Genomic DNA, 25,190 nt, shown 5'->3' with positions numbered 1-25,190 from the left:
AGCCCGGCACAGAGCGCAGCGGGGCCCGGGACACGAACTGTGCCCGAGGGCAGCGCTTGTCCTGAGCCCTGCAAACGGGGACAAACGCCACTCCCGGGGGGGCCTGCCGCGGGGGACCCTACAGGGCTGGGAGGCTTTGGAAATGCAGCTTCTGGGGAGGGAACAGCCACATCCCGCACCTCCGGGGCCCAAGCTCGGCCTCCGCCCCGGGGGAAGCGGCTGCGGAACCGTCCGGCTGAACCACAGGGCCTGTCTGGGGAGCGGAACCGGCTTCCCTCAGACCTAGCAGCGCTCAATCTCCACCGGGCTTGCGCTGCTCCTGCCCGGGGCCCCTCATGAGCCGCCACCAGCCCCGCTCGCTCCCCAACACCCCGGCCCGGGCTCCGGCGGGGTCGCACGGCCCGGGCCCGCCATGGCCGCCGCCTTCCCGGCCCGTTACCGGGGCAACGCCGCCGCTCTCGCGAGAGCGCGCGCAGGAAGTGACGCATGGATCGCGGGGGTGTGGCACGTGACGGCGGCGCGGGGATTCCGAACGAAGCAGGAGGTGGTGAGGGAGAGCCGGGACACGGGGACAGGCGACACGGGGGTGTGGGGACACAGCGGTGTGGGGACATGGGGGTAGGGGGACACGGGGGTACGGCGGTACGGCGACACAGCGGTATGGGGACACAGCAGTGTGGGGACACGGGGGTACGGGCACACAGCAGTATAGGGATACGGGGACATGGGGGTACGGGAGCACAGGAATCTGGGACCGCGGGGAGCGCCGAGATACGGGGACACAGCAATATGGGGACACGGGGGCACGGGATTCCCAGAGAACAAGGATCTGGGACCGCCGGGAAGGCGGAGACACGGGAACACAGGGACAGAGCAATACGGGGACACGGCAACACAACAATATGGGGACATGGGAGTCCTGGAGCACAGAGATCTGGAACCGCGGGGCTGAGAGGACGCGGGGACAGAGCAATACAGGGACACGGGACATGGGAGCCCTGGATCACAGGGATCTGGCTTTCCACCATAAGCTCTGGACCGCAGGAACAGGGGCCGGAGCGGGCGGTGCAGCCCCGGAGTACGGGACTGGGAGGGGATACCGAGTGCCCGTGACCCTCCTGCGGAGCCGCTGGTACCGGCCCGGCCCGGAACGCTGTGACCCGATTGCTCCTTCCCGTCCCCGCAGGGACCGACAGGAGAGGTGGAGGGAGGCACTTTACACGGGCCTGGCGTGGCTGGACCCAGGGGAACGCTGCAGCCTGACTGAGTGTGATACTGGGAAGAAATTCTTCCCTCTGAGGATGGTGACAGCTCTGGTGCAGGGTGCCCAGAGAAGCTGTGGCTGTCCCTGGATCTGTGGGAGTGTCCAAGGCCAGGTTGGATGGGGCTCTGAGCAGCTTGGAATAGTGGAAGGTGTCTCTGCCCATGGCAGGGGTTGAATGAGGTGAATTCCAGGTCTCTTTCAGCCTTTTCTTGGCACGATATCACCACCACAACAGGGTCAGCATGGTCTGCTTTTCCTTACAGGCACCTCAGGGAAGGAGCCATGCCCAGGATCACTCTGAATGGGATCACAGTGGATTTCCCCTTCCAGCCCTACCCGTGCCAGGAAGCCTATATGGCCAAGGTGCTGGAATGCCTACAAAAGGTGAGTGAGTGTCATTGCTAACTGTACTAAATGGTTTCTCTAAGAGAAGGTTGTCACAATTCAAGTTTTCTTTATGTGCTTTGTATGCTGCTTTTCCAAATCTTCTCTGACCTTTTACTTGTATTTTTATTTTACTCTGTGGTAATGAAAATCGTGGCTGGCAGGTGGCAGTCAGTAGAAATATAGATGAGCTGTTCCTGCCTAAATTGGGAAAAGGAAGAAAGGCTGCTTGTGTTCATGCAGTCTGTCCTTGGCTGGTTGGGTCTGACTGCAGAATCATGAATGGTTTGGGTTGAAAGGGACATTGAAGCTCACCTTTTTCCACCCCCTGCCATGGGCAGGTAACCTTCCACTATCCCAGGCTGCTCCAAACCCCATCCAACCTGGCCTTGGACACTTCCAGGGATGGAGCAGCCACAGCTTCTCTGGGCACCCTGTGCCAGGGCCTCAGCATCCTCACAGGGAACAATTTCTCCCTATTCTCCAACATAAACCTACACTTTCTCAGTAGGAATCCATTTTTGTCCTGTTACTACAGGTCCTTGTAAAAAGTCCCTTTCCGTGTTTCTTGTAGCCCCCTTCAGAAACTGGAAGGCCCCACTTAGGTCATCTTGAAGTCTTCTGTTCTCCAGGCTGAACAATCCCAGTTGTCTCAGCCTTTCCTCACAGGAGGGATTTTACCTTGTCTTGTTAATATCTGGACTATTTGTGTAATTTTCCATTTGCTGTGTGAGAGGAGAATTTTACTGAATGAATGTCAAAATAATAAAATGGTATTTTTCACAGTAATTACCTTTTTTTCTGGACACATCTTTGTGGGAACCAAAGGATTGTTCTGAGGGACCAAACAAGCTTATTGTGGAAACTTTGGCTTTCCACCATAAGCTCTGGATCACAGTACCTGCTTGGTGCCTCCTCTCATTGAACTCACAGTATTGTGATATAAATTCCTCTCATACCCTTGAGCTCAGCTGCTGCTTTTTTCCAATTTTTAGTATTGCCACACACTTAAAAATTGTGACATCCTGTAGGTCAAGGTGTTCCAAGTGTTGACAAAATTCTGTGCCTAAACTGACATGGGATAAAACCTTAATCCTAAAGGAAACCAGCACTCTGTTAACTGGGAGCCACTTTCTGGGCTGGTTTCTCAATAACTTCTTGTATTTTCATGTATTTTATGCTGAAATGTGACACACTCCAATGGCTCTAAGAGTGGAGAATTGAATTATTGTGCTAAATAAATGTGATGGCTGGCTCTGGGTTTTTGATTAAGCCTCATTAAGTTAATTAGAGGGTACTACAGGTTGATTAGACCTCGTGTGTGGGAGTTCCTTGGTGGGGCTGGCGTTTGCTCCTTGGCAGAGGATGTGCGGAGCTGCACCAAGACCTGTCCTGCTGAACCCCTGAATCCCTCTCTTATTTCTCTCCACCAAAGAAGGTGAATGGCATTTTGGAGAGCCCCACAGGCACAGGGAAGACCCTGTGCCTGCTGTGTTCCACCCTGGCCTGGAGGGAGCACTTCAAGGACACCATCTCAGCCCGGAAAATCGCGCAGCGCATGAATGGGGTGGAGCTCTTCCCTGACAGACCTGTGTCCTCCTGGGGCACTGCTGCCACAGATGGAGATGTCCCAAGTGAGTACCACCACCTCTGCACTCAGGAATGGTAGTCAAAACGTGCTTTTATCTGTCTTTTATAATAAATATACAATTATAAAAGTTATAGAGCTGTTGTTGAGCAGATGGAGCACAGTTTCACCATTTTATACATTTTCAAGGTGCTTTATGTAGTTTGAATTTTTCTTGGAGCTCATTTAGTTCTTGGAAAATCATTTAGCTCATTTTATGTTTGTGAATAGTTGGATGACAGCATTTCCTGCTGTCTCTACAAGCCAAACTGTTACCATAGTACCAGCTGGGGAAGGAGGCTAAGAATATCCCTAGCTCTCCTTTCTATGCTTATAATGTCTTTCTGCTTTTTTTTTGTTCCTCTTCTATTTGGCAGCTTATTACACTGACGTTCCAAAAATAATTTATGCCTCCAGGACTCACTCTCAGCTTACACAGGTCATTAATGAGCTAAAGAACACAGTGTACAGGTGAGTATGATTTAGGGTAGTGTCCTTATTCAAAGAAAAGGTAGAGAAACCCCTCTGGTGTAGTTATTGTTTGAACTTCTGTGGATGAATGCATAAAAGATGCTATCCAGAGAAATGTAGTTCCTTTAATGTGCATGTTTAGAGCCTGGTTTTCTTTGTTGATGGGCTTGGTTTATTTTAATACTTCACAGCTTCTCTCCTTCAGTCATAGAATCTTCAGCATTTAGTCTGGTTTTGGTTTTTTATTTGACACATTTATAAAGATGACCTTTATAAATTTCCCCTATTTATATTTTTCTGGGGATATTTTTTAGGGCAGTGAGAAGCCATTACCAAGTTGAGCTCCTTAGGCTGATGTAAATCTATTAAGAACTTTGTGGTTCTGTTATACCAGTGCCTGTCACAGTTTTCAGCTGTTCTCATGCCAGTGTGTGGCTAAACTTTGGAGAAGCACAGCCATTTGTTTATGTAGCTCCTGGAAAGATACAGCCTTGTAATAAGCAAAAAAGCCCAAACCATGGTGAATGTTTGTAGTGAACCAGTTCTGTCCTAACCTTGCTCTGAACATCACAACCAGCTGGGAAATCTTGTAATGGATGACAGGCCCCAGCTGCCTGGGCTGAGCTGTCATAACAGAACCCAGATTGTGTGGTGGATGGTGAAAATTGCTGCTTGTGACTTCTTGCTGTGAGCTGCTGCTGCTTATTAACACCCACTGCTGCCAGCAGAGGTGCAGTGCCTCCACGTCCAGTAACACACACAGCAGTTACAGACAGACTCATTGACTTGTTCTGGCTCTGACCCTTGCTTTGGGCTCATCTGTTTCACCTGAATCTTTCACTCTTGAGATATTGAATCTAAGCATGTACAACTCTGTTCTCTCTTGCCTTATTTTTAATGTCAGTTTTGTGTGTCCAGGCCAAAGGTTTGTGTGTTGGGGTCCAGGGAGCAGCTCTGCATCAATCCTGAAGTGAAGCGACAGGAGAGCAACCACATGCAGGTGAGACCAGAGCCTGGAGAAGATGTTCAGGGAGAATATGGAGACTTTTGTGTCATTTGTGTGCCATTCTTCACCCTGACATTGTTTAGCTATAAGAGGCTGCATGTACAGTAGTTCTAAATGTTTTTTTTAGGAATGTTTGGTTTCCAGTTATGTGAGTGCAAAATGTAATTCCGCCTCTGGTGGCATTTTGTATCCAAAGAAAGATGTCACTGTGTAGAACATGACAGTTAATAATTTGTAGTTTCTGATCTGCTATTTATGAGTTTGTCAAGAGCAATAATAATTTCAAAACATTGCTTCAGCTATTGATTTAGCTGTTATTTTTTCAATATCAAAGATTACTGTTTTGAAAAGTATTAATGGTAAAATATAACATATTTTTCTCTGAGCATGTGAGTATTCTGTGCTGCAAAAAAAGAGCCTAACTTGCAAGGTGACCAGAGCATGTGGTTTTAAAGCTGAAGAACTTTGATTAGCAATTATTCATTAGCTGGGGTTAGATCTGATTCCACTCCTTAACCTGCTTTCAGTGCCTGACAGGCTGTGCTGCTCTGGGCTGAAATAGGCTTTGTTTTACAGATCTACATGTGCAGAATGAAAGTGATGGCTCGTGCTTGTCATTTCTATAACAATGTGGAAGGTGAGTGTGGCTCACCTTCACTTCCCCTGGAAGCAAAGCCCTGGTTTTTGCAGAGAGAGGGATTTGCTAGGCAGGTGGAGAGGTTTGGAAGAGTTGGCAAAATCCACCTGTGTTTTTCTCTGTTACTGTCTTTCAAGAGTGAAATATTAGTGGGTGAGTTTGATGATCAGGGTAACAACAAATCTTTGTGTGTGCCTTCACCTAAGCTGGTGTCATTTTAATGTCATCTTTTACAGAAAAGAGTACAGAGAAAGAAGTGATTGAATCAATCATGGATATTGAAGACTTGGTTAAAAATGGAAACAAGCACAGGTGAGTAGTCCCCTCTGACCTTCCTCCCCCTGACTTGTGAAAATAATGAAAATTGTTTCCTTGTTCACTTTTATTAATCCATTTGTGTATCAGAGTGCATGAATGTTGAATGCCCTCTTAATATTTCTGCAAGCATTATAGTCTGTACTGTTTTCTTTTTTTAAACAGAGCTTGTCCTTATTATCTCTCTCGGAGCCTGAAGCAGCAAGCAGACATTATTTTTATGCCTTACAACTATTTACTAGACTCAAAGGTAACATGTAACTTTGCTTTTAAATACAGTTGTTCTTCTGTTTGTTTTATGCTTTTATGCTTTTAGTGGATAAACAGTGAAGAGTGATGCCTGGCAAGTGGATGCATTATGTGTGATTCAAAACTGACCAAACCCCAGTTCAGTTCAGGACCATGGGGTTTTCTCTGTAATTTCTTTCCCATGATAAAAAAAAAAAAAAATATTTGACATTTTTCTATACTCATAGAATTAGCTTTGCAGAATGTGGTTCCATTTTTAGGTGATATTCACTTCCTGGACACAAATCTTCAGTCACATACTGTGCAGTATTTTTGCATGCAATCTGAGGTGTTTTTGTTTCTGCAGCTGTTGCATGATTTTCAGAATAAGGAAGTTTTCAGTAGAAACTGGACATATCTCTTGGAAGTAATATCTGGTTTTGTGTACAAACAGTTGTAATAAGCTGTTTGTATTTTAATTTTATGGATAGGAAGTGAAACCTTTGAAAACTCTGTTGAGGAAACAAATGTGCTGACATCTTCATGCAACTTGGAGTAATTAATGAATTATAGTAAAAGCCAGATTGCACCCCACTGCTGCAGGAAGACTGAAAGTTTAATAAATAAAAAAAGAAATTTAAAATATCCCTTAAGCCCTATAAGCAGAGAAGCATTAGGAAATGAAGTCATGTGGTGCTGGAGGGGTTGTGTCCAGAATATCCACTTGCAAAGGCAACACAAGCATCAAATTGTAAATACATGGCAAATCCTCTGCTTTACACCCCACTTCTCCCAGATCTCTATTGTCAAAAATGACTCAAAGTGACTCAAATTGATAGGTAAACTTTCTCAAATTAGTTAAACTAATCCAAATATGGCACATCAGGGTTTTTTTTTTTTTCTTTTCTTTATTACAAATTGTAACCTCTGTAAACATTTACATGATACATTTTAGCACCTTCATTTCCAGAGAAAGTGATTCTGTGGTTTCTGTAGCCGGCAACCACAGCCGTTACTTGCTGTTTTCTCAAAGGAAAAAACCAACCCAACTAAAAAATACATGAAAACCCAAAAGTATCTCAGCATCCACTTTCTCAGCCAATCAAATCCATATTTCTCAGTGGCCTTTTTGTCCACTTCTTTGTTCTGATTTTGTCTTTAGAGCAGGAAATCACACAACTTGGACCTGAAGGGGACTGTGGTGATACTCGATGAAGCTCACAACGTGGTGAGTTGTTCTGGTCTGTTACCATTTTCAATCTGCACCCAAAGAGTAAAACAAATAGCCTGTAAAATGTGTACTCAGGTGTATGTTGCTAATATTCGTTATCATGAACATTTCTTGTTTCTCTGACAGTTAAATTTTGTAGTTAACAGTCCTTTGACACTGCTGATTTTTTTAATGAGGTGATGGTTTCTTTCTAAAGGGTACATCTCCAGATTTATGAGGTGCTTCTTTTCTTGGAGACTTCTAAGAAAACACTGTGTAAGAAATGATGGAAGACCCACTCTTGAATCTGCATCAGCTCTGCCAAATGCAGTAGATGGCAAACAGGCCTCTTGTAATATTTCCAAGTCCTCATTCACAGACAAAAACAAGAAAAAATAATGAATGCTGCTGTAGGAGTTCTTCCTTTTTGCTGGCTTGAAACTGCAGCTCTTTTCTAAATGATGAAATGCAGAGGAACATTTGAAATATGTCCCTTTCTCTGCCACACAAAGCCACAGTCTCCCGGTGGGATTTCTGCTGAACAGCTGTGGTTTGTTGTGTGAGTGCCTGGTGTCCTTTCAGTAAACAGCCACCCGAGTCTGCTCTGCTTCACTAGAGAGCCTTGCCTTGCTGCATCCAGGGTTTGCTCCTTTCCTCAGAACATCTTCTGTTGAAAAAATGTCTGGAAATCCTGTCACAGTTGTTTGGGGTTTGGATTTGTTTTTCCCTTTGTAGTGTGCAGGAATTACTAATTGATGCCTGCATGCAGAAATTAGCCAGAGCAGCTTCTCATTTTTCAATAGTTATCTGATGGTGCTGTTGCTTCCAGATTAATATGTGGAAATTTAGGGATTATCCTGAAATAAAATTAATTTCTTTCTGGTTAGATTGTTTACACATGCATCTTGCTCAGCACTTAATTTCTTTATAACTTATTTCTTCATAGCTATTACAGTCAAGTATTTGTGTAGGTTATGCCTTATTATTTATCATCAATCCTCAGGGAAAATGATTCTTTTTGTCACAGAAAATTTCTTGTAAAGCAATATGTGATTTAATTTTCAAAGTCAGAGAAAGTTTTGTCAAAGTTACTAATCCTGAGTGTTTAAACCATTACTACTTTTTAAATAGAAAGTAGAGAAATAGCTTTTTCGAAGAACAAACCAATTATCTAAGTAAAGAATTTCCTGCTTGAACATCAGACAATTACTGTCTGTACTCTCTAGGATGTTGATAATGTGGAAGAGGCAAAATCTGTTCTACATTTCAGAAAAAATGTTGTTTATGAATAGTCCAAGTCTTCAGGTGTTTATGAAATATCCTCTGGCCTGAGCTGGAGATCAAAAATAAAATCAGGCCTGGTTGTCTGGACTTCATCATGTCTGAAACTGCCTGAATAAACAGGGCACAGAGGGGTCAGAATAATTCTTCAATTCCTTCTATTTTAGGAGAAGTTGTGTGAGGAGTCCTCTTCTTTTGACTTGACTCCCTACGATCTGGCTTCAGCAATGGATGCAATAAATGTTGTCCTGGAGGAACAAGCCAAAGTGGTTCAACAGAATGAAATCAATGCTGAATTCAACATGGAGTTGGCCACTTCCGGTGTGTTGACAGTGACACATCACTGTTTCTCTGGGATAATGAAGTGCCACTACCAAGAACTTGAAAATAACTTTTAGGGGAAGTTTCTGGGAAATTTACATTCCTGTTATTAAGTAAATTGTTGTTAATTAGTAATTGTTGCCAGACACTGGAAGATTTGATCAAACTAATGGGACATGAGGGGCTATGAAAGAGAACAGTGAGTGGACCACAAAAAATATCTTTCCATGTACACAATTCTAACCTTCATAGCCATAATTTCTGGAAAGGCATAAAGAAACTGGGAATGAAAAAGGGGTGAAACAACCTCTTTAAAGTCTTAACTTTTTTCAACAGGATTGAACATGGAACTGGAAGATATAGCAAAGATCAAGAGTAAGTGTATATTTTGTGATGTTGAAAATTGTTGAAGCAGTTTGAAAAGGTCAGCAATTACAAATCAAGCTCACACAGCATTGCCATATACGTAACTTAAGTGTCAATGAATGTCTCAGTTATAAGTTATCTGGATCGGCTTTTCCCAAGAACTTTTTAGAATGTTTAGTTAGTTTTTTCCCAAGAAGAGAGATTTGGCAGATGAATGTGTCTTTTCCTTCGTTGTTAGAAGTTCCCATGTTTTCTAACCTTGTCAGTGTGCTGGAATTGCATCAGTTGCATAATTCTGCTGTCAGAACCTGAAGTTAACATCAAGAGCTTGAGATATCTCATGTATACAAAGGATTTTCAAGAACAACTTTCCCTGTCTGTAAAGAGTTTAACATTTAGCTGCTGACTCTTCAGCTTCATTAGAAATTGAGGTCATGGAAGTTCTTAGAGTTGAATATGAATATTTAAAGGTGATATCCAGGAAATTGGTTTTGATCAACAGCTGGGCTTCTGTCTTTTGTAACAGCCTTTGTCATAAAGTACATTTGAAAAAGTGACTTAGATGTGTCCCAGACATGACTTTCTGTGCACCCTAACTTTTTCCTCTTAATTTTCCTAAAGAAATTCTTCTTCAGCTCGAAAGTGCTATTGATGCAGTGGAGCTGCCAGCAAATGGTAATGGAGTCACCAAAGAGGGAAGGTAAATTTCTTCTCATTAATGTGTTTAAATGTTAAAAAGAACAGCAAATTGGAGCTGGGGCAGATGTTAGGGCTATAGCTCTATTCTATTTTCTGGGAATAGTATTTATTCAAGGTTTTAATTTTCCTGAAATCCCCTATCTATATAGCAATCATTATTTTTGGAGGAACTCCCTTTTTTAGTGTTTCAAGAGTGGAAAATCCTCTGCTTGGGTTTCCTGAGCCTGGAAGAAGCTGTGCTTCTTTCAATTTTGTGTCATGATTTAAGCAGGGGTACCAGTGCTGCAGTGGTGTCTGAGGTACCTCTGAGCTCTGGAAGTCCATTTCTAAACTGGTGCCTGTTATACATGATAAAAAAAAAAAGAGGAAATTGCATGCCAATCTGCTTCTAAATTAGCAATGGATTGTATGTTGGGGAGGAATGATGGAAAAAGGGAATGACATGGTCTGTGTACCTTCTGCCATGGCAGTATTGTGCACTGTCTTTATAAGCAAGTACTTAATTTTATTCTTGGAAATTTTTCATTCTCATGGAGACAGAAACATATTTTGCTACATGATGGTGAAACTGTTCTTCTGAAAGAGCAACATTATTTGTGCCTATTTGGTTCTTTACAGTATTTCCCAATTCTGCTTTTTCTTTATAAATTGCAGCTACATCTTTGATCTGTTTGCAGAAGCCCAAATAACCCTGCAGACCAAATCCTCCCTCTTGGAGTCACTGGAGCAGATTTTACAGTTTCTTTCAGGCCGTAAGTGCATGAACTTTTAAACTTTTTTACTCAGGCTTTCCTCTTTAGTGTAAGAAACTGGAAATTTGTGTTGTTGGGGGAGACATCAAATGATAAAGCCTCTGTAAGCTAAAATCTGACCTTAAAGACTTGTGTCTTTTATTAAGATGTGCAGGGTCCTCTGCTGAGGAACATATTTTCTATCTGTTCATGTAGCTGAACTGATGCTGAGAACCACCTTGTGTCAAAACAGGAGTGTATGGGTCCATCCATGCACATAGAGGACTTTTGCACAGACACTATTTTTCTCCAAAACCACATGGATTGTGGTGTGAAGCTTGCTGACATTTTGCTGATGGTACTTTTAGTGTCTTGAGTTCTTCCTTGGTCCTGGAGTTAGAAAACAGGAAGGTGGAGAATCATATAAAATGTTTTTCCCCCTGTTGATTTAACAAGCTTTTGTTCTAATGTCTGTCAGCATCCTGTTCTTAAATTACTCTTCTGTAAAGAAAATTTTTCAACTTCTACATGTGTGGTCTTGTGTTGCTTTCTCCAGGTACTGGGATATTTGTCAATACATCTGGATTGCATAAGGTCTCAGATATTATCCAGGTAAATATTTAATGCTGCTTCTATACATAAAGGGTAGAAGAGTTGGTTTAAAAGATATGTAAAGATATTGGATCAATTTTATTCTTGTTGGGATGTACACGGGCTATGGTGAAAGTTTGTATTCTTTGAGGAGAAAGCTGCTGCCTGATGGGATGGACTGATCTGATTTTTACCCAGGTTGTTCTTTTGTAGTTCTGGTCTCTCTTTTTGGAGATGCTGCATTTAAATTTTGGCTGGGCTTAGCATCCACCAGGTGGAGCTGGGTCATTGAACTTGCTTGCAGCAATGTTGGGGAATATAAGATCATCTCATGAAATAACAAGAGAGGCTAAGGAAAAAAGCAAACAAAAGATAATTTAACAGTATTTTTTTCCCATTTAATTATTAACTTATGAGATGTCTAAAACAAAAGTCTTTTCAGTTCCAAGTGACACTTGTGGGTATCCACATAATGCTGTCATCTCCCTGTTGTACACTTCCAAAACTTTGTTTATGAAAATCCCAAGCCCCATAAAATTCAGAGATGCAGTGAGCCTCTACATTAGACAGTGGTCTGTCTGATATATGTGTGCACAAAGGCACCAGAGATTAACACCCTGTTTAAAACTGAAAATGAAAACTTTATTCAAACCTTGCAGACCCTGTATGATAAAGACAAGTCACCTGGGTGTGTTTTGAGTGGTCCTGGCAGGTTTGCAGCACTGAACTCTGAATGCATGGGTGTTTGTGGGGCTGCATTCACAGTGGTATACACAGGATTTCATTTTTCTAGCAGTGATTTACACTACACTACACTACTACACTACAGTAGTAGTGATTTATGGTACCAAATGGTTTGTACTGGAGAGGTTGCTGTTCTGAGGGAAGGACAGTTGAGCCTAATTTAAATTGGTTTCTCAGGGTTTCAAAGCTGAGAGATGAGAAAATTCAGAAGTAGAAACCAGGTCCCCTGATCCCATAGGACTGGGAATAATTGTCTGTGTGTGCTCTTTTGGGTTGTGGATAGATAAAAAAGGAGATTTGACTTTGGAGGAGAAAGCTCAGATCCCTTTTCTGCTGCTGAGCACATGCACGTGGACAGTGCCTGCAAAGGATCTGCCAGGGACAGTTTGCCATCTTGAGATAGGAGGGACATGGACAGAGTTTGCTTCTTGCAGAGCCTTGAGTCTTAATTTAACACCAGCTTGTATTAATTAATAGTAATTGTTTTTCTTGCTTGTCAAGGAACACTTACCAAAATGCCTTTTGTGCGCTGTATCTTTGGCTATTTTTCAGGAGTAAATATTTCCAGGAATTGTGTCTTTTTTTTTTTCATTGCTAGGGAACATCTTGTAACTAGCTGATACTCTTATGAGCTTGGGTAATTCCTATCAGTGTCTGGAGAAATTTTGTTTAGAAAAATTAACAGAGTTGTAAATATTTGAGAACCACAGCTGTTTTCACTGGAGTTGCACTGGGATTCTTTATGTTTGAAAGAGCATCATCTGTACTCGTGAGACATCACATGCTGGAAAGGGGGGAAAAACATAACTCAGATAGAAGCTTTTAATTTAATGTATGGACAATTAGATATGATTACAACTTAATTATTTATATAAGCAGAGTGTTATTAGCAGAGGGACCACAGATGAAATTTTAAACTGAAGGAACTCAAAAAGCTCTTCTATGCTTGCTTCTGACTGATCTCCTTAGAGTGTTTTTTTATCCACAGTCAGAGTCATGAACAGTGTGAATAATAACATTGTCATTTATGTAGTTTGAGTATGTTTAGATATTGACTTGAAGTTTTTGGAACAGTTGAGAGCACTATGTGGGGAGCAGGAATTGCCTGGAAGAACCACATTTATTCAAAAGTTATCTTATTTGATAACAAGAGTAGGAAAGAAATTTAAGGTTATTGCAGTGATGTTTGTGGAGACACTTCTCGGTGTGGGGATTTTACCAAAAGGATGTGTGTGTATGTATGTATCAAAACTAAAGTGGCCAGCAGGACCAGGGAGGTCATTGTCCCTCTGAGCAATGATGAGGCTTCACCTTGAGTCCTGTGTCCATTTCTGAGCCTCTCATGACAAGAAGGACATTGAGCATCCAGGGAAGGGAACAGAGCTGGGGAAGGGATTGGAGCTCCAGGAGAGGCTGAGGGAGCTGAGGGGGCTCAGCCTGGAGAAAAGGAAGCTCAGGAGGGACCTTCTCACCCTCACAAGTCCCTGACAGGAGGGAGCAGCCATGTGGGGGTCAGGCTCTGCTCCCAGGGAACACGGACAGGATAAGAAGAATTGACCTCATGCAGTGTCAGGGGAGGTTCAGGCTGGACATCAGGAAGAATTTCTACATGGAAAGGGTTGTCAGGCATTGGAAGGGGCTGCCCAGGGGGGTGATGGAGTTCCCATTCCTGGAGGTGTTTGTTGAACACCTGGATGTGGCACTCAGTGCTCTGGGCTGGGTGATCAATCACAGCTTGGACTCAACCATCTCAGAGGTCATTCCCAACCTAAATAATTCTGTGGTTCTGTTTCCCTCCATTTTGCAGACAGTGTTCAGCATGGATCCCCCAGAAGGAGTCACAACAGGGTTCCTGCCACGTCAGGCAATATCTAAATATTACAAGGTATGGGAGCTTTTGTGTGCTGTGTTTTTCCTCACAGCATTTAATGTCTGTGCTTGGTGTATCTCAGACTTGGAAGGATGTGGGTAGTACAGCACATGATGTTGATTACAGGGAGGAAAAAAGAGACCACAACCAAAAAAACCCACCAAAGGAACGGTATTTAATTTAGATTCTGAAGAAAACCACAATTTTGAAATGAATTTATTAATTAAATTTTGAAAGTGCAGCAAATGGAAATGTCAGAAAATTTTGAAATAGGATATTAAACAAGAATCAAGGTATTCTTCCAATATTGTATATTTAGTTTAGCCCAGTGCTAAGCAACTGCAGCAAAACCACTGAACCTCCTCCCTGAAGTTGTTTTAATTTTTAAAGTTTAAAGTTTGGAATTTATGGGATGTGTTGTTATGATGAATTTTAGGAACAGATCTTTTTCTAGATGTCACATTTAGACTTTATACTATTTTTGTTGCCAAATGAAGCAAATCTTTCCACCATGATAGTGTTCTACATTTGATCTGTGTCGTTTATGCTGGTGGAAATACCCAAATAATTGGGTTTTTGGCCTCTGCTCGGGTCAGCCTATGAAAAGCTGCTCCCATCATCTGGTTCAAAAATGACTGGTTGGATGGTGATGCACTTTTTTGCTCATGGTTACGAAATACTGGAAGCAAAATAGAAAAGAGACAGGAAATTTATATAACCTTAGTAAAACTGTAAAAGTGGCAATAATTGCATTAATTACTCTTAATGTAGGCCATTTATTTTTTTTTGAGGGATGAATTTCAAGTTCATTTCTGCAGCCATTGCTAGAAATGTTTGCTACTTTCCTTCAGGTACATATTCACGTGGATAATGGTAATCAGAAAAAGAAACAAAGGACAGATCTCTGGAACTCATCATCTTCAAAAAGACAAGGTACAGGACTGTTCTTGGGGAGGTTCATGCAAAAGCTGCCTTGAAAACTCATCAACTGCTCCTTTCTGATTCAAATAGAAGAGAACAAGTGCAGCTCCATGGTGGATTCAATGAGCTGGGGACAAGCTTTTCACTTTTATAGTTGTTTCTGAAGGGGAGGTGGCATGTGCTATTTCAATATAAGAATTTCTTGTACCATTGGTGGTTTGTGCACTGCTGGAGTTCTTTTAGGGTGATGATTGTGGTGAAAGATCATCTCCATCATGGAATTGTTGTATTGGTGTAGAGAAAATCTTCAGAGCAGCCAAGAATGGGGAACTCTCCTCCAACCCTCAGGTTGCTACTGAGGTTGATTACAGGTTCTGTTCTCATACCAGCTGGATTTCTCTGTACAACTGTGTTGACTTAAACACAAAACTGGTGTTGAATAAGGCTGTAACTGCCTTTGGCAAAAAGGGGGTTCAGTTACAGTTTTGATGGCAAAAATGTTTGTCGGAGGTGGTATAAGAAATTCTATTCCATTCTCTGTTGAAATTATTTACATTGTGGAGGTGTTACAGTTTGTTTGCTCATTTTTGGAGCTCTGTAGAGAAGTTTCATGAGATGTACCAGAGATCTTGTCCAGATCATGTGAATTCTTAGGCAGAAAATGCCTTGCCCTGGGGCATATTTACCTTTTCTGGGATCACCTGCTTTGTGGAACTTCCTGTTTTGAGCAACTTTCAGGGTGTGTTGTCAGTTCTTGAGAGTTTCAGCTTCAGCTATACTTTCCAATCTCCTCCCTTGTCAGTCTCCTCCCACCTGTTTTGTTCCTTATGCTCTGCACTTCCCAGTATCTGGAATTACCTCAATATAACTGAGGTAACTTCAGAACCATATATTTAGAAGAAAAGAAACTTGGCCTCTGAATCAAAGGCTTATCCTAATGCTCCTATAAAGCAGCATCAAACTTGGCTTTGTTGGACTGCAGCATTCATTCTTTCTGATATTTTAATTTAATTTTTTTTAATAATTAAGTTGAAATTTTCACTTTAAGTTGACATTTTCAATTACAGATGCAGATCCCTTTACCTAAGCCTTCTTAACAGAACACTCTTCAGAGACTTTTGTAAATACTTTGTCTCATAACTATCTACTTAATTACTTAGTTTCTACTTCATTACTCAGTTAAGTGCTCATGAGTGTGTATTTATCTCTTTCATGGTAGTCCTTCTTTTAAGGGCAAAAGTAACATTTTTCAAAGAATGAATTTTCAAAAATTTACTGGGTTTGCACATAATAGCCCCTTAAATGTTTCCATTAAATTAGTGCTGTTTAGTAATCTCTTAATGCTGTTTTCCTGAGATATTCCTCAATTAGAGTTTTAAGATACAGGAATAATTCTGAGTGGATTTGGTTAAAGATGGGTGCAGGAAGAGGCTAATACAAACATTGTTAGGTTAATTGCATAATTTGGAGATTTTATACACAGAAATAGAAAGCAGTGAGAGAATTCTATGATTCAGTAGATGGATTCTGATATATTTGTTTTTCAAATAAAAACAGTATTTGCAAGTTCCTGTGTAACACACCTGAGTATGCTGACATTTGTCCTTTATGTAAGCCTAGCAGAGGTCAGACATGATAGATGGAGTCTCTGGTTTCCTGTAGTGATGGAGCAAATGGTCTAGAAATAATTCAAGCATTTAAGAACAGCTGTTTTCCAGGGATTTTGTGGAAATTGTCCACTCAAACATCATTCTCTACAAAGTAGTTGGTGAGGACAAGGGGCATAGCTTGGGGTAGCTGATGAGATTGCTGCCTGAGTCATCTGGGAACAGATGCTGTTTATGTCAACAATATTGGACTGTTGCAGTTTAACATTTGCTCTAAATCATCATGCTGTAGACTATTAGCAAGCCATTTCTCCTTGCATTAGCTGTCCTTGTACCAGGAATGGAAGAAGAGACCAGCTTTGTTTAATGCCCAACACTTCCTGCTGCTGAATGGAACCTTGAAAATGGATTTATTGTTGTTAAGCTTAAAGACATAATTGCAGCACATCAGGCTAAAAATGTACAGCAGCCCCAACTTGTCCAGGAACTGGGAACTGGTGCCTGGCTGAGTTACAGAAATGTGTTTCCAACTGAGCACTGGAGGAGCAGACATGAGGGGCTGCTGTCCTTTTCCAGGCCATCCCATATCAGCCCACTTTGGTTTTGTGCTGGGATTTCTTGGGTTCCTGGCTGAGTGACTTTGCTCTTATCTGTAGATACTCACTGGCTTGTCCAAACTAATTTGCACCAATTGTTGGTGTGAGTTAGAAAGAGAGGGAATCTCCTGAATTTTGGAATGTGAGTCTTCTAGAATTTGGGCATTGTCTGGATAGGTCTGTCCAAATGAGATGGAAGGATAAAACTTTCAGCTAAATGTTCACTTGTAATTCTAAGCAGTAAGTGACTCACTGGGCACGTCTTAATGGGGATTTCCTGAAAGCACCAGCTTTTTCTTTTGGAAATGAAGGCTTTGATTGACTTGTGTAAAATTCAAAGAAATTCACGTGATACTTCAGTGAGAGGTTTTTTGTTTTTTTTTTACTGAAACTAATCATGAAAAGCAGAAACAGAAACTAAAAGTGATGTTTCATTTGACTGCTCTTGTTCTTGATGTGGATTTTCTTTTCATTCCCTTGTGCCTGTGTCTCTGACAAGCTGATGCAGTTTTCAGCAAGCTTGAGCTGAGCAATGAAGGAAATTACTGATGTGATTTATTTATTTTTCTTAATATTCTTTCTGTTGATAACTTACATATTTTCAGAGTCACACACTAAAATACATATATATGTGTGTGTGTGTATATATATATATATATATATATATATATATTTCCACAAAATGTTTGTGAGTTGACTCTGGGGAAAGTGGGAAGTTTAGGTGAAAGATTTATAGCCTATATAGTTACATAGGAAATTCCTCATAGAGAAGGGGTTCTTTTCTCAAGCCAGTGCAAGGTTGGACATACTGTCTTGTTAGATTATGAGGAAGCAGTGATATTTTCATTAAAAGTCATTAAATCTGGGAAGAACCAAAGCAGGACATACCATACATCTGGAATTCTGACTTTGGATGCTGTCTGGTTTGCTCTCAGAAGTTCAGGTGCCATGTGCCATATGCTGGTCATAGTCTAGTTTTTCCACTTTGATTTCTTAGTGTTTTCTCTTTATTTAATGCAGGGAAGACTTTAAGCTATTGGTGTTTCAGCCCTGGATACAGCATGCACGAGCTCGTTCGACAGGGAGTCAGGACAATCATCCTCACCAGTGGGACACTCTCCCCCCTCTCATCATTTACCATGGAAATGCAGATGTGAGTACCTGGGTTTGGGACACTGCCATTCCTGAAAGATGCACAATCTGCTCTCATGGATTTAGGTTTTATCTCAGGATTTTAAAGTCCTTTGTTTGCCCAGAGAAGCTGTGGCTGCTTCATCCCTGGAAGTGTCCAAGGCCAGGCTGGATGGAGCTTGGAGCAGCCTAGGATAGTGGAAGGTGTCCCTGCCCATGGCAGGGGGTGGAATGAGATGAGCTTTAAGGTTTCTTCCAACCAAATCACTCTTATGATTCTGGAAATGGTAGGGAATCATATAATGGGTATGACTGCGATCTTCCTCTTTTTTTTTCTCCAGCCCTTTTCCTGTTTGCCTGGAGAATCCTCATGTAATTGATAAACACCAGCTCTGGGTGGGGATCATTCCAAAGGGACCTGATGGAGCTGTGCTTACTTCCACCTATGAAAGAAGGTAATGAACTTCCATGTGGAGTCCTGCTTGGAAGCTTTGGGTTCCAGCGTTGGGTTCTGTTAACAGGAGTATGCCAGCTAAGTAAGGGATCTCTAGTGGTTTTCTTGGATAAATGCTGAATAACAACACCCTTTAACTACTCCTATTGAAGGTCTGGAAGGGATCAGGCACTGATATTCCTTGATAGCCCTGGCCAGCCTCAGCTGGGATTGCACCCACAGCCATCCCCCAGGAGCTTCACTGAATCCTATCCAATTTTTTTTTGCTGAAGGCTTAATTGACTTGAAACATGACTGGCCTTTGCAATAACTATTTTTATATTTAAAGCTTGTCACCATGCCCAGCCTCTCTTTTACCTCTGGGTTGCCTTCTTAAGGAAAACATGTCCAAATATTTGTCAAGCTTTTCATCATCATTTTTCTTGCTTGTCTGGTCTTCCATCACTTTGTCTCTTTCTATCTGTTGTTCAGAGTTGGCAGTGCTTCTGCTGCCAGCAAAGGCCAAATGTTCCACGGAACTGGAAAGGGATTCAGCAATTGTAATGGATTTTTACAGAGAAGTCATAATCTGGACAACCCTCAGACTGCATTTCTTATTTTCAGAAGCTTTAGTGTGCTATTTCAGTGTATTTCTGTTGAAGATACTGTATTTTAAAGAAAGAGGGTTGGGGATTCCACCCCTCTAGGGCTTTTAGAACATGGGGATTTTTTGAAGGAAAGGGATTCACTGTGTTCACTCCGTTTTGACAACATGTCTGTGCTGATAATGGTTTTTGTATGTCCTATAAAAATATATTTGTTAGGTTTTTTCCCTGCATATATAAATTTTCTGGGAAAACAGTACACAAAACTACAAGGCACTAAAAAAAGGAGCATAAAGGCATGAGAGAATAGGGGAGTTTTCAGTCAGGTGTGGAAGAACATAAATAGTCCTACTCACTGCAGAGCAGGACTTCTTCAGCCAAAGACAAAGTGATTTATTGAGTAATAACCATAGTAACCAAACTAATTGCAGCAACACCACACCTAATTGTAATGTTAGGCTTGGCAGACTTCCTGGCAAAACTCTCACATGTGTTGCTACTCACATGGCTGCCATTTCTACCTGAACATTTTGAAATATTGAAGCTTAGGTCATCTTCAGAGCTATCAATAAGAATATTTCATAGTATTAATAAAATGTAGTCAAGGTATTGTTAATTCTTGCCCTTGGTGTTGGTGCTTGCCACAGAAGGGAGAGCAACTGGGAGTCTGGAAATGTTATTTTAGATGAATGTCAAAGGAAGCCAGTGTGGATGAAAAACATAGAAAATGAAATGCAATGGTGTTATTTGATTTTTCTTTTTTGTAGGTTTTCAGAGGATTATTTATCTTCTCTGGGGAAAACAATTGGTAAGTGAAGTGTGGATTTCAGAAATGGGTTCATGCCCAGGATATTTGGAAATTTAGAAAGGGCAATGCTAAAGATGCAGTAAGAGAAAGGTAAAGGATTGCAGTGCATAGTTTGCTGCTGTCAGGTTTTCTGTGTTTTTGCTTGCTCAAGGCAACTGGCTGCTGCAATAGCACTTTAAATTGAGTCTCTGGTTTCATATTTCCAAGTCTGGACTTCTGTCAGGAGTTTGTGTTTGGATCAAAAATGTGGTTCCTAAACACAGTCAGAAAGTGGCTCAAATACCCAGAGATGATGCAGCAAAGCAATTGAGAATCACAGGAAATTAGTGCAATTTTTTGTAATACTTTAGAGTATGTCAAGCCTGCCTGAAGACAGCATTTATTGTTTTGGTAATCTTTTATAATAGAATTACAAAATCATAACACATAAGGACAGAATAAAAGAAGATCATCTGTGTAGCTTGGCTAGCATGATTGAAAAGAATCTGTTAAATCTAGAAATGCTTGAAGGATGTGGAGGAGAAATGAAAGCTAGTTTGGCTTCAAACTTACACCTTGACAAGATTATCAAATTATTTAAAGAAATTGAACAACTTCTAATACACAATCATTCATGTCAAGAAAGTAGAAAATATTTGGGAAGGAGGCCACACTGTTGTTTTTCCTCTGCAGTCCATGTTCTCCATCCCAGGATGAAAATGCCCTCAGCTGCACACTTGTCTTCTCTCCCTGCAGGCAACCTTGTGCGAGTTGTGCCACATGGGCTCTTGGTGTTCTTCCCATCCTACCCTGTCATGGATAAGAGCCTGGAATATTGGAGAGTATGTTCATTGCTCTGCCTTTGTTAGGTGGTTTGGTTACTTGCATCAGGCAGCTTGTAGTTATTCCATTTAACTATGTTAAATTAAAAACTTTCTATTGGAAGTGGTTGTTGCTCATGGAAGGGAGTTGGAACTGAATTATTATTATTAAGGTCCCTTTCAACCCAAAATGTTCTGGGATTCTATGAAAAAATTTATGTTAGTAAGTAAATTATAAAATCTGGAAGGTAAAATCTCAGGTAAGGCTTCTTTTATTTTGATCACAATATACTGAAGTGCAGTGCTGTAGAAACCAAACCCAAAAGAATCTTACTATATTATTGCATCTGATATCACATTTTATTTAGTTCACTAGACCTTTCTTTATTAAACCTCTGAAAAAATGAGGAAAAAAAGTCCAATATGAGCATTTCTTCTTTATTTTTAATTTGCAACCATTGCAACTGTAACTTCTGGTACTTCTGTGCTCATGAGTTGAATGTCCCTGGTGAGATTTGCTAGAACAGTTCTGGTTTAAATGCTGCTTGAAAGGCAGGGGCAGAGGTTTCATGCTGTGGAGTGGGACTGGGAGGTGTGTGCTGCAACCCTCCCATCTGCCTGATGCCTGAGGTGCACCAACTGCAAGGAACCACTGCTAGTGCTCTCAGGGGGTTGCACGTTTCTGCTCCCATCTCCCCTGTGTTTGGCAGGAGAGGAGCAGGCTGTGGTGAAGAAGTGTTTCTCTTCTTGTGGAGTGAGCTCACTTGGCATTTCTGACCTGCTCCTTCTCTTTCCAACAGGAGCATGATTTTGCCAAAAGAATAGAAGAAGTGAAGCCGATGTTTGTGGAACCCAGGAACAAAGGAAGCTTTTCAGAGGTCGATTATTTCCATTACATACTTCTATCAATTTCAGAAATTGTTTATATGTTTAATGACCTTTTCTAAAGTGTGTTTGGGTATGAAACACCCCAGGTTTTGGCCTAGAGTGAAAGTAAAACTGTGACTGCTACTTTGAAGTGTAGTTTTCCTGTGCATCCTTCCTTTCCTCTCTTGTCTGGCCATGCAGGGTTCAGTCTTCATTTAAATCTGGTGACGTAGAGCAGCCAACACACACAAGTGCTGAGTAATCGAGCTGGTAGAAAGCTGTCACTTCAGTAGACAGCATTTGTGAGTGTTCTGCAGGACTTTTCCTCCCAGCTTATCCTGCTTTGGGTGTTTAACAATTGTACAGTGTCATCCTATTTATTTATAGCCATTCTGTTTGCTTCTTGGAATAATTAATATTTATAATTGCTTTCCTGTTGTGTCTATTTTACTTAACAATCTGCAGAAACACAGGATGGTCCATCTTATCAGAAGTACCTGAATTTTTTTGTGCTTACCCAGATGTGTTCTGGATATCACAGTGATGCGAGGATTTTACTGAGAAAATGGCTTCTCACACTTGCAATTATTTAAAAGTAAAGACAGTTATACTAAGCCAAATTAATCACAGTTTAGATCTTAGTGTACAAAGATCTTAGTACAGGATAATACCATTCTTCCTCTTAAACTTGTTTATATTTTAGGTTATTGATGCCTACTATGATAAAGTCGCCTGTCCTAAGTCCAATGGAGCTGCTTTTTTGGCAGTCTGTCGTGGCAAGGTAATGTAACTGAGAATTTGTTTTATCTGAAGTCATATTATATAATTGATAGGAAAAAACCTCCTTTTTGGATTTAAATACATTTCTTATTATTTGACTATTATATGCGGGGAAAAAACAAGTGCTCTGAAGCTTTTCAAAATTAGGTCACATTTCTGTGTGATTCACTCTTGTTCTTATTGGAGGGACACATTTTGATTTCTCTGAAGTGGATGAGCATCATACTTGCATTTCATGTTGGCTGCTCACTGTTCACACCCATTACATAAGAGCAGCTGTTCTGGAGAACTGTAATGAAACAAGTTAAAACAACACTGCTGCAAACCAAACATAATGCTTAGCCTTAAAAGACTTGCTTTATTAACTTCCTGTTCTGTGGATGCATTTGATGGCCTTTCCTTTGCATCTTCCAGTGGTGGTAAATTGACTTATGTTTATCAATGGAAATACTGGTGAAATTACTCTTCGAGCCTTTTTGCTGCTGTTTACTGTATACCAGAGAAGTTACAACTTCTTTTGCAGCTTTGGTCCCAGTCTCCAAAGAGGCTGTTGAAGTGAAGAAAAGATGTGGCTCTCTCAAGTATTGTTGATGAGATTTGGATAATTGATTCAGCTGAAAAACAAAACAGCTTTTTTTTCCTTGATTTTTTTTTTCAATCTGTTCAACTTTATTCATTTCACAAAGTGATTTGCCAGCAGTGAGCATGTATAGGACACATGAGTGACAGATACTTGATGGAATGTCAACAGCACAGCTGCTGAGCATGGCACTATGGTCTGGTGAACCTGATGGCTTTATGTTATTGCTTTGAAGTGATTCTGTTAATTTTTACTGTCAGAGAAGATTTGCTGTGTTGTTATGTCTTGTCAACAACCCAGGGTGTGAAAGGTTTAAACAAGGGTGTTGACATGTTCTCAATACAGCTGATCTTATCCAGGAACAGGACAGCTATGAACAGGGTTTGCTGAGCTGTGCTTTGGCCGAGGAAAAAGCCAAGTTTAAACTCCTGGTAATAAAAGAAAAAAAAAATCTAGTTGAAATTATTCATTGACACTATTGATTAACTACACTAGACCAGGGAGTTAATTGAATGGAGAAAAAGGGCCAACAACTGCTGAATTGCTCTGAAATGTCACTGCAAACTCCATTGAGGATGGAAAACTCTGTCCCTGTAGGCCAGTGAAGGCTTAGACTTTGCAGACATAAATGGACGAGGAGTCATCATTACTGGGCTTCCATTTCCCCCTCGTATGGAGCCCAGAGTCGTTTTAAAGATGCAATTCCTGGATGAGATGAGGAAAAGTGGTGCAGGTGGACAGGTAAGACTGGGCAGCTTTTCACTCTTGGCTGTTGGCATGTTCTTGTCATTGGTTCTCTCTCTTGTCCCAGTGGGTTCTGGGTGTTCATATCCTCTCAGTCTCGTGGGACCATGAATATCAGAAATTCAAACAGCTTGGGAATTTGTCACAAATCCAGCCACCTTTTTTAAACAGTGTTGAAGGTTCCATGTTCTGGAACAGTCTTAAATATAGGCCCTAATAAAGGTTGTAATTAAAGTTTACAAAATCTTTGTATGTTTGTTATCCATCTCTCATTCTGAGGGATGTTTTTCATCCAGAGAGTGGGTGGGCAGGAAGAATGGCCTGCACTGGCTGTTTTGGGAATGATTGTTTTGGAAGTGTGGTGGTGTGTGTCAGGGTGTTTGGGTTTGGTGCTCTATTGCTTCAGGCACAAGAATGAATGATGTGACACTTTAGTCTGATCTACAGTCTTAAAGAATATGAAGAGTCTGTTGTACTGCCAGGGCTCTGAGTGCACCATACAGGAAACAGCCTCTCCAGCTGGACATTGCTACTTGAATTTTCTGTGCTCTGGAAATCAGGTGTGACTTTTGAGTCCATCTGTCTTTGGTTTTCCTCAGCTCTTTGAGACTTGTCAGTACATCTGGTTGATATTATCCAAGATCTGTGCTTCACTTTTTATTTCCTTAGGTAAAAAATAATGGCTGTACAGCACAGAGAATACATTTAACATGGTGAACAATGTTAATTCTTCCTCCTACCTCTTGCAGTATCTGTCTGGGCGTGAGTGGTACAGTCAGCAAGCGTCCCGGGCTGTCAACCAGGCCATTGGCCGGGTCATCAGGCACCGCCAGGACTACGGGGCCATCTTCCTGTGTGACCACAGGTAAGCCCTGGCTCACCAAATCCCAGAATATTTGAGGTTGAAAGGAACCTTAAAGCTCATCTCATTCCAACTCCCTGCCAAGGGCAGAGACACCTTCCACCACCCCAAGCCCTGTCCTACCTGGCCTTGAGTACTTCCAGGTTTGGGGCATCAATAACATCAACAGCTTATATCCCAACATAGGTGCTGGTATTTTGAATATAAATGTGCTGATGTTGCTGTTTGGAAAAGGCTACTGTTCATAATAATAAAATTAATTTATATAAATATTGCACTACTTCATAAAACTGGCTGGATTGTTATCTTCTGCTCCCCGTCCATGTCGTCTTGGAGCTGCAGAAGGAGATCAATGGTTTTAATGGAAAATAAACCAATTTTTGGAATTCATGTTTGTAATGCCATGGGAAATTATGTGACAATAACTTATGATCTTGCATTTTCTCCATCTTTCATTTGAGATGGCAGTCATCAACACTGCAGTGTTTTGAGAGAACAAGAATGGAAATGGGGACAGATTGTTACTGAAACAATACTGTTTATAGACATATCCTATATTAACATTATAGTGCATTAATATGCATTTTTGTAATGCTAATTAGTATAATATGTATATTATAGGCAACAGGAGTTTAATTGATAGTACATGGAATCAGCAAAGCCCTTTCGCCTGAGTGAAGGCATCACCCCATTATATTTACTGCACTGTTA

At 41.2% G+C, this 25,190-nt stretch overlaps 1 protein-coding gene across 1 annotated transcript in view; it reads left to right on the top strand.

Annotated features, from left to right (window-relative positions):
- The first annotated feature begins 519 nt into the window (after positions 1-519).
- The window catches only part of RTEL1 (regulator of telomere elongation helicase 1), a 44,763-nt gene continuing 20,092 nt past the window's right edge, over positions 520-25,190 (top strand). The window contains exons 1-24 of the mRNA XM_059480663.1: positions 520-544; positions 1,528-1,648; positions 3,084-3,282; positions 3,653-3,746; positions 4,665-4,746; positions 5,329-5,389; positions 5,626-5,701; positions 5,870-5,954; positions 7,095-7,160; positions 8,591-8,744; positions 9,081-9,119; positions 9,732-9,810; positions 10,464-10,561; positions 11,097-11,152; positions 13,683-13,760; positions 14,597-14,678; positions 17,890-18,022; positions 18,342-18,455; positions 19,806-19,846; positions 20,582-20,667; positions 21,447-21,524; positions 22,217-22,294; positions 23,471-23,614; positions 24,367-24,482. Of these exons, the coding sequence (XP_059336646.1) occupies positions 1,547-1,648; positions 3,084-3,282; positions 3,653-3,746; positions 4,665-4,746; positions 5,329-5,389; positions 5,626-5,701; positions 5,870-5,954; positions 7,095-7,160; positions 8,591-8,744; positions 9,081-9,119; positions 9,732-9,810; positions 10,464-10,561; positions 11,097-11,152; positions 13,683-13,760; positions 14,597-14,678; positions 17,890-18,022; positions 18,342-18,455; positions 19,806-19,846; positions 20,582-20,667; positions 21,447-21,524; positions 22,217-22,294; positions 23,471-23,614; positions 24,367-24,482 (2,141 nt within the window). The 5' untranslated portion in view covers positions 520-544; positions 1,528-1,546. The remainder of the gene's footprint in view (positions 545-1,527; positions 1,649-3,083; positions 3,283-3,652; positions 3,747-4,664; positions 4,747-5,328; positions 5,390-5,625; positions 5,702-5,869; positions 5,955-7,094; positions 7,161-8,590; positions 8,745-9,080; positions 9,120-9,731; positions 9,811-10,463; positions 10,562-11,096; positions 11,153-13,682; positions 13,761-14,596; positions 14,679-17,889; positions 18,023-18,341; positions 18,456-19,805; positions 19,847-20,581; positions 20,668-21,446; positions 21,525-22,216; positions 22,295-23,470; positions 23,615-24,366; positions 24,483-25,190) is intronic.

Source organism: Ammospiza nelsoni, chromosome 12 (genome assembly GCF_027579445.1).
Source record: "Ammospiza nelsoni isolate bAmmNel1 chromosome 12, bAmmNel1.pri, whole genome shotgun sequence".
NCBI lineage: Eukaryota > Metazoa > Chordata > Aves > Passeriformes > Passerellidae > Ammospiza > Ammospiza nelsoni.
Note: the sequence above shows the minus strand (reverse complement) of the source record. Positions and strands in the feature narration are given on the sequence as shown.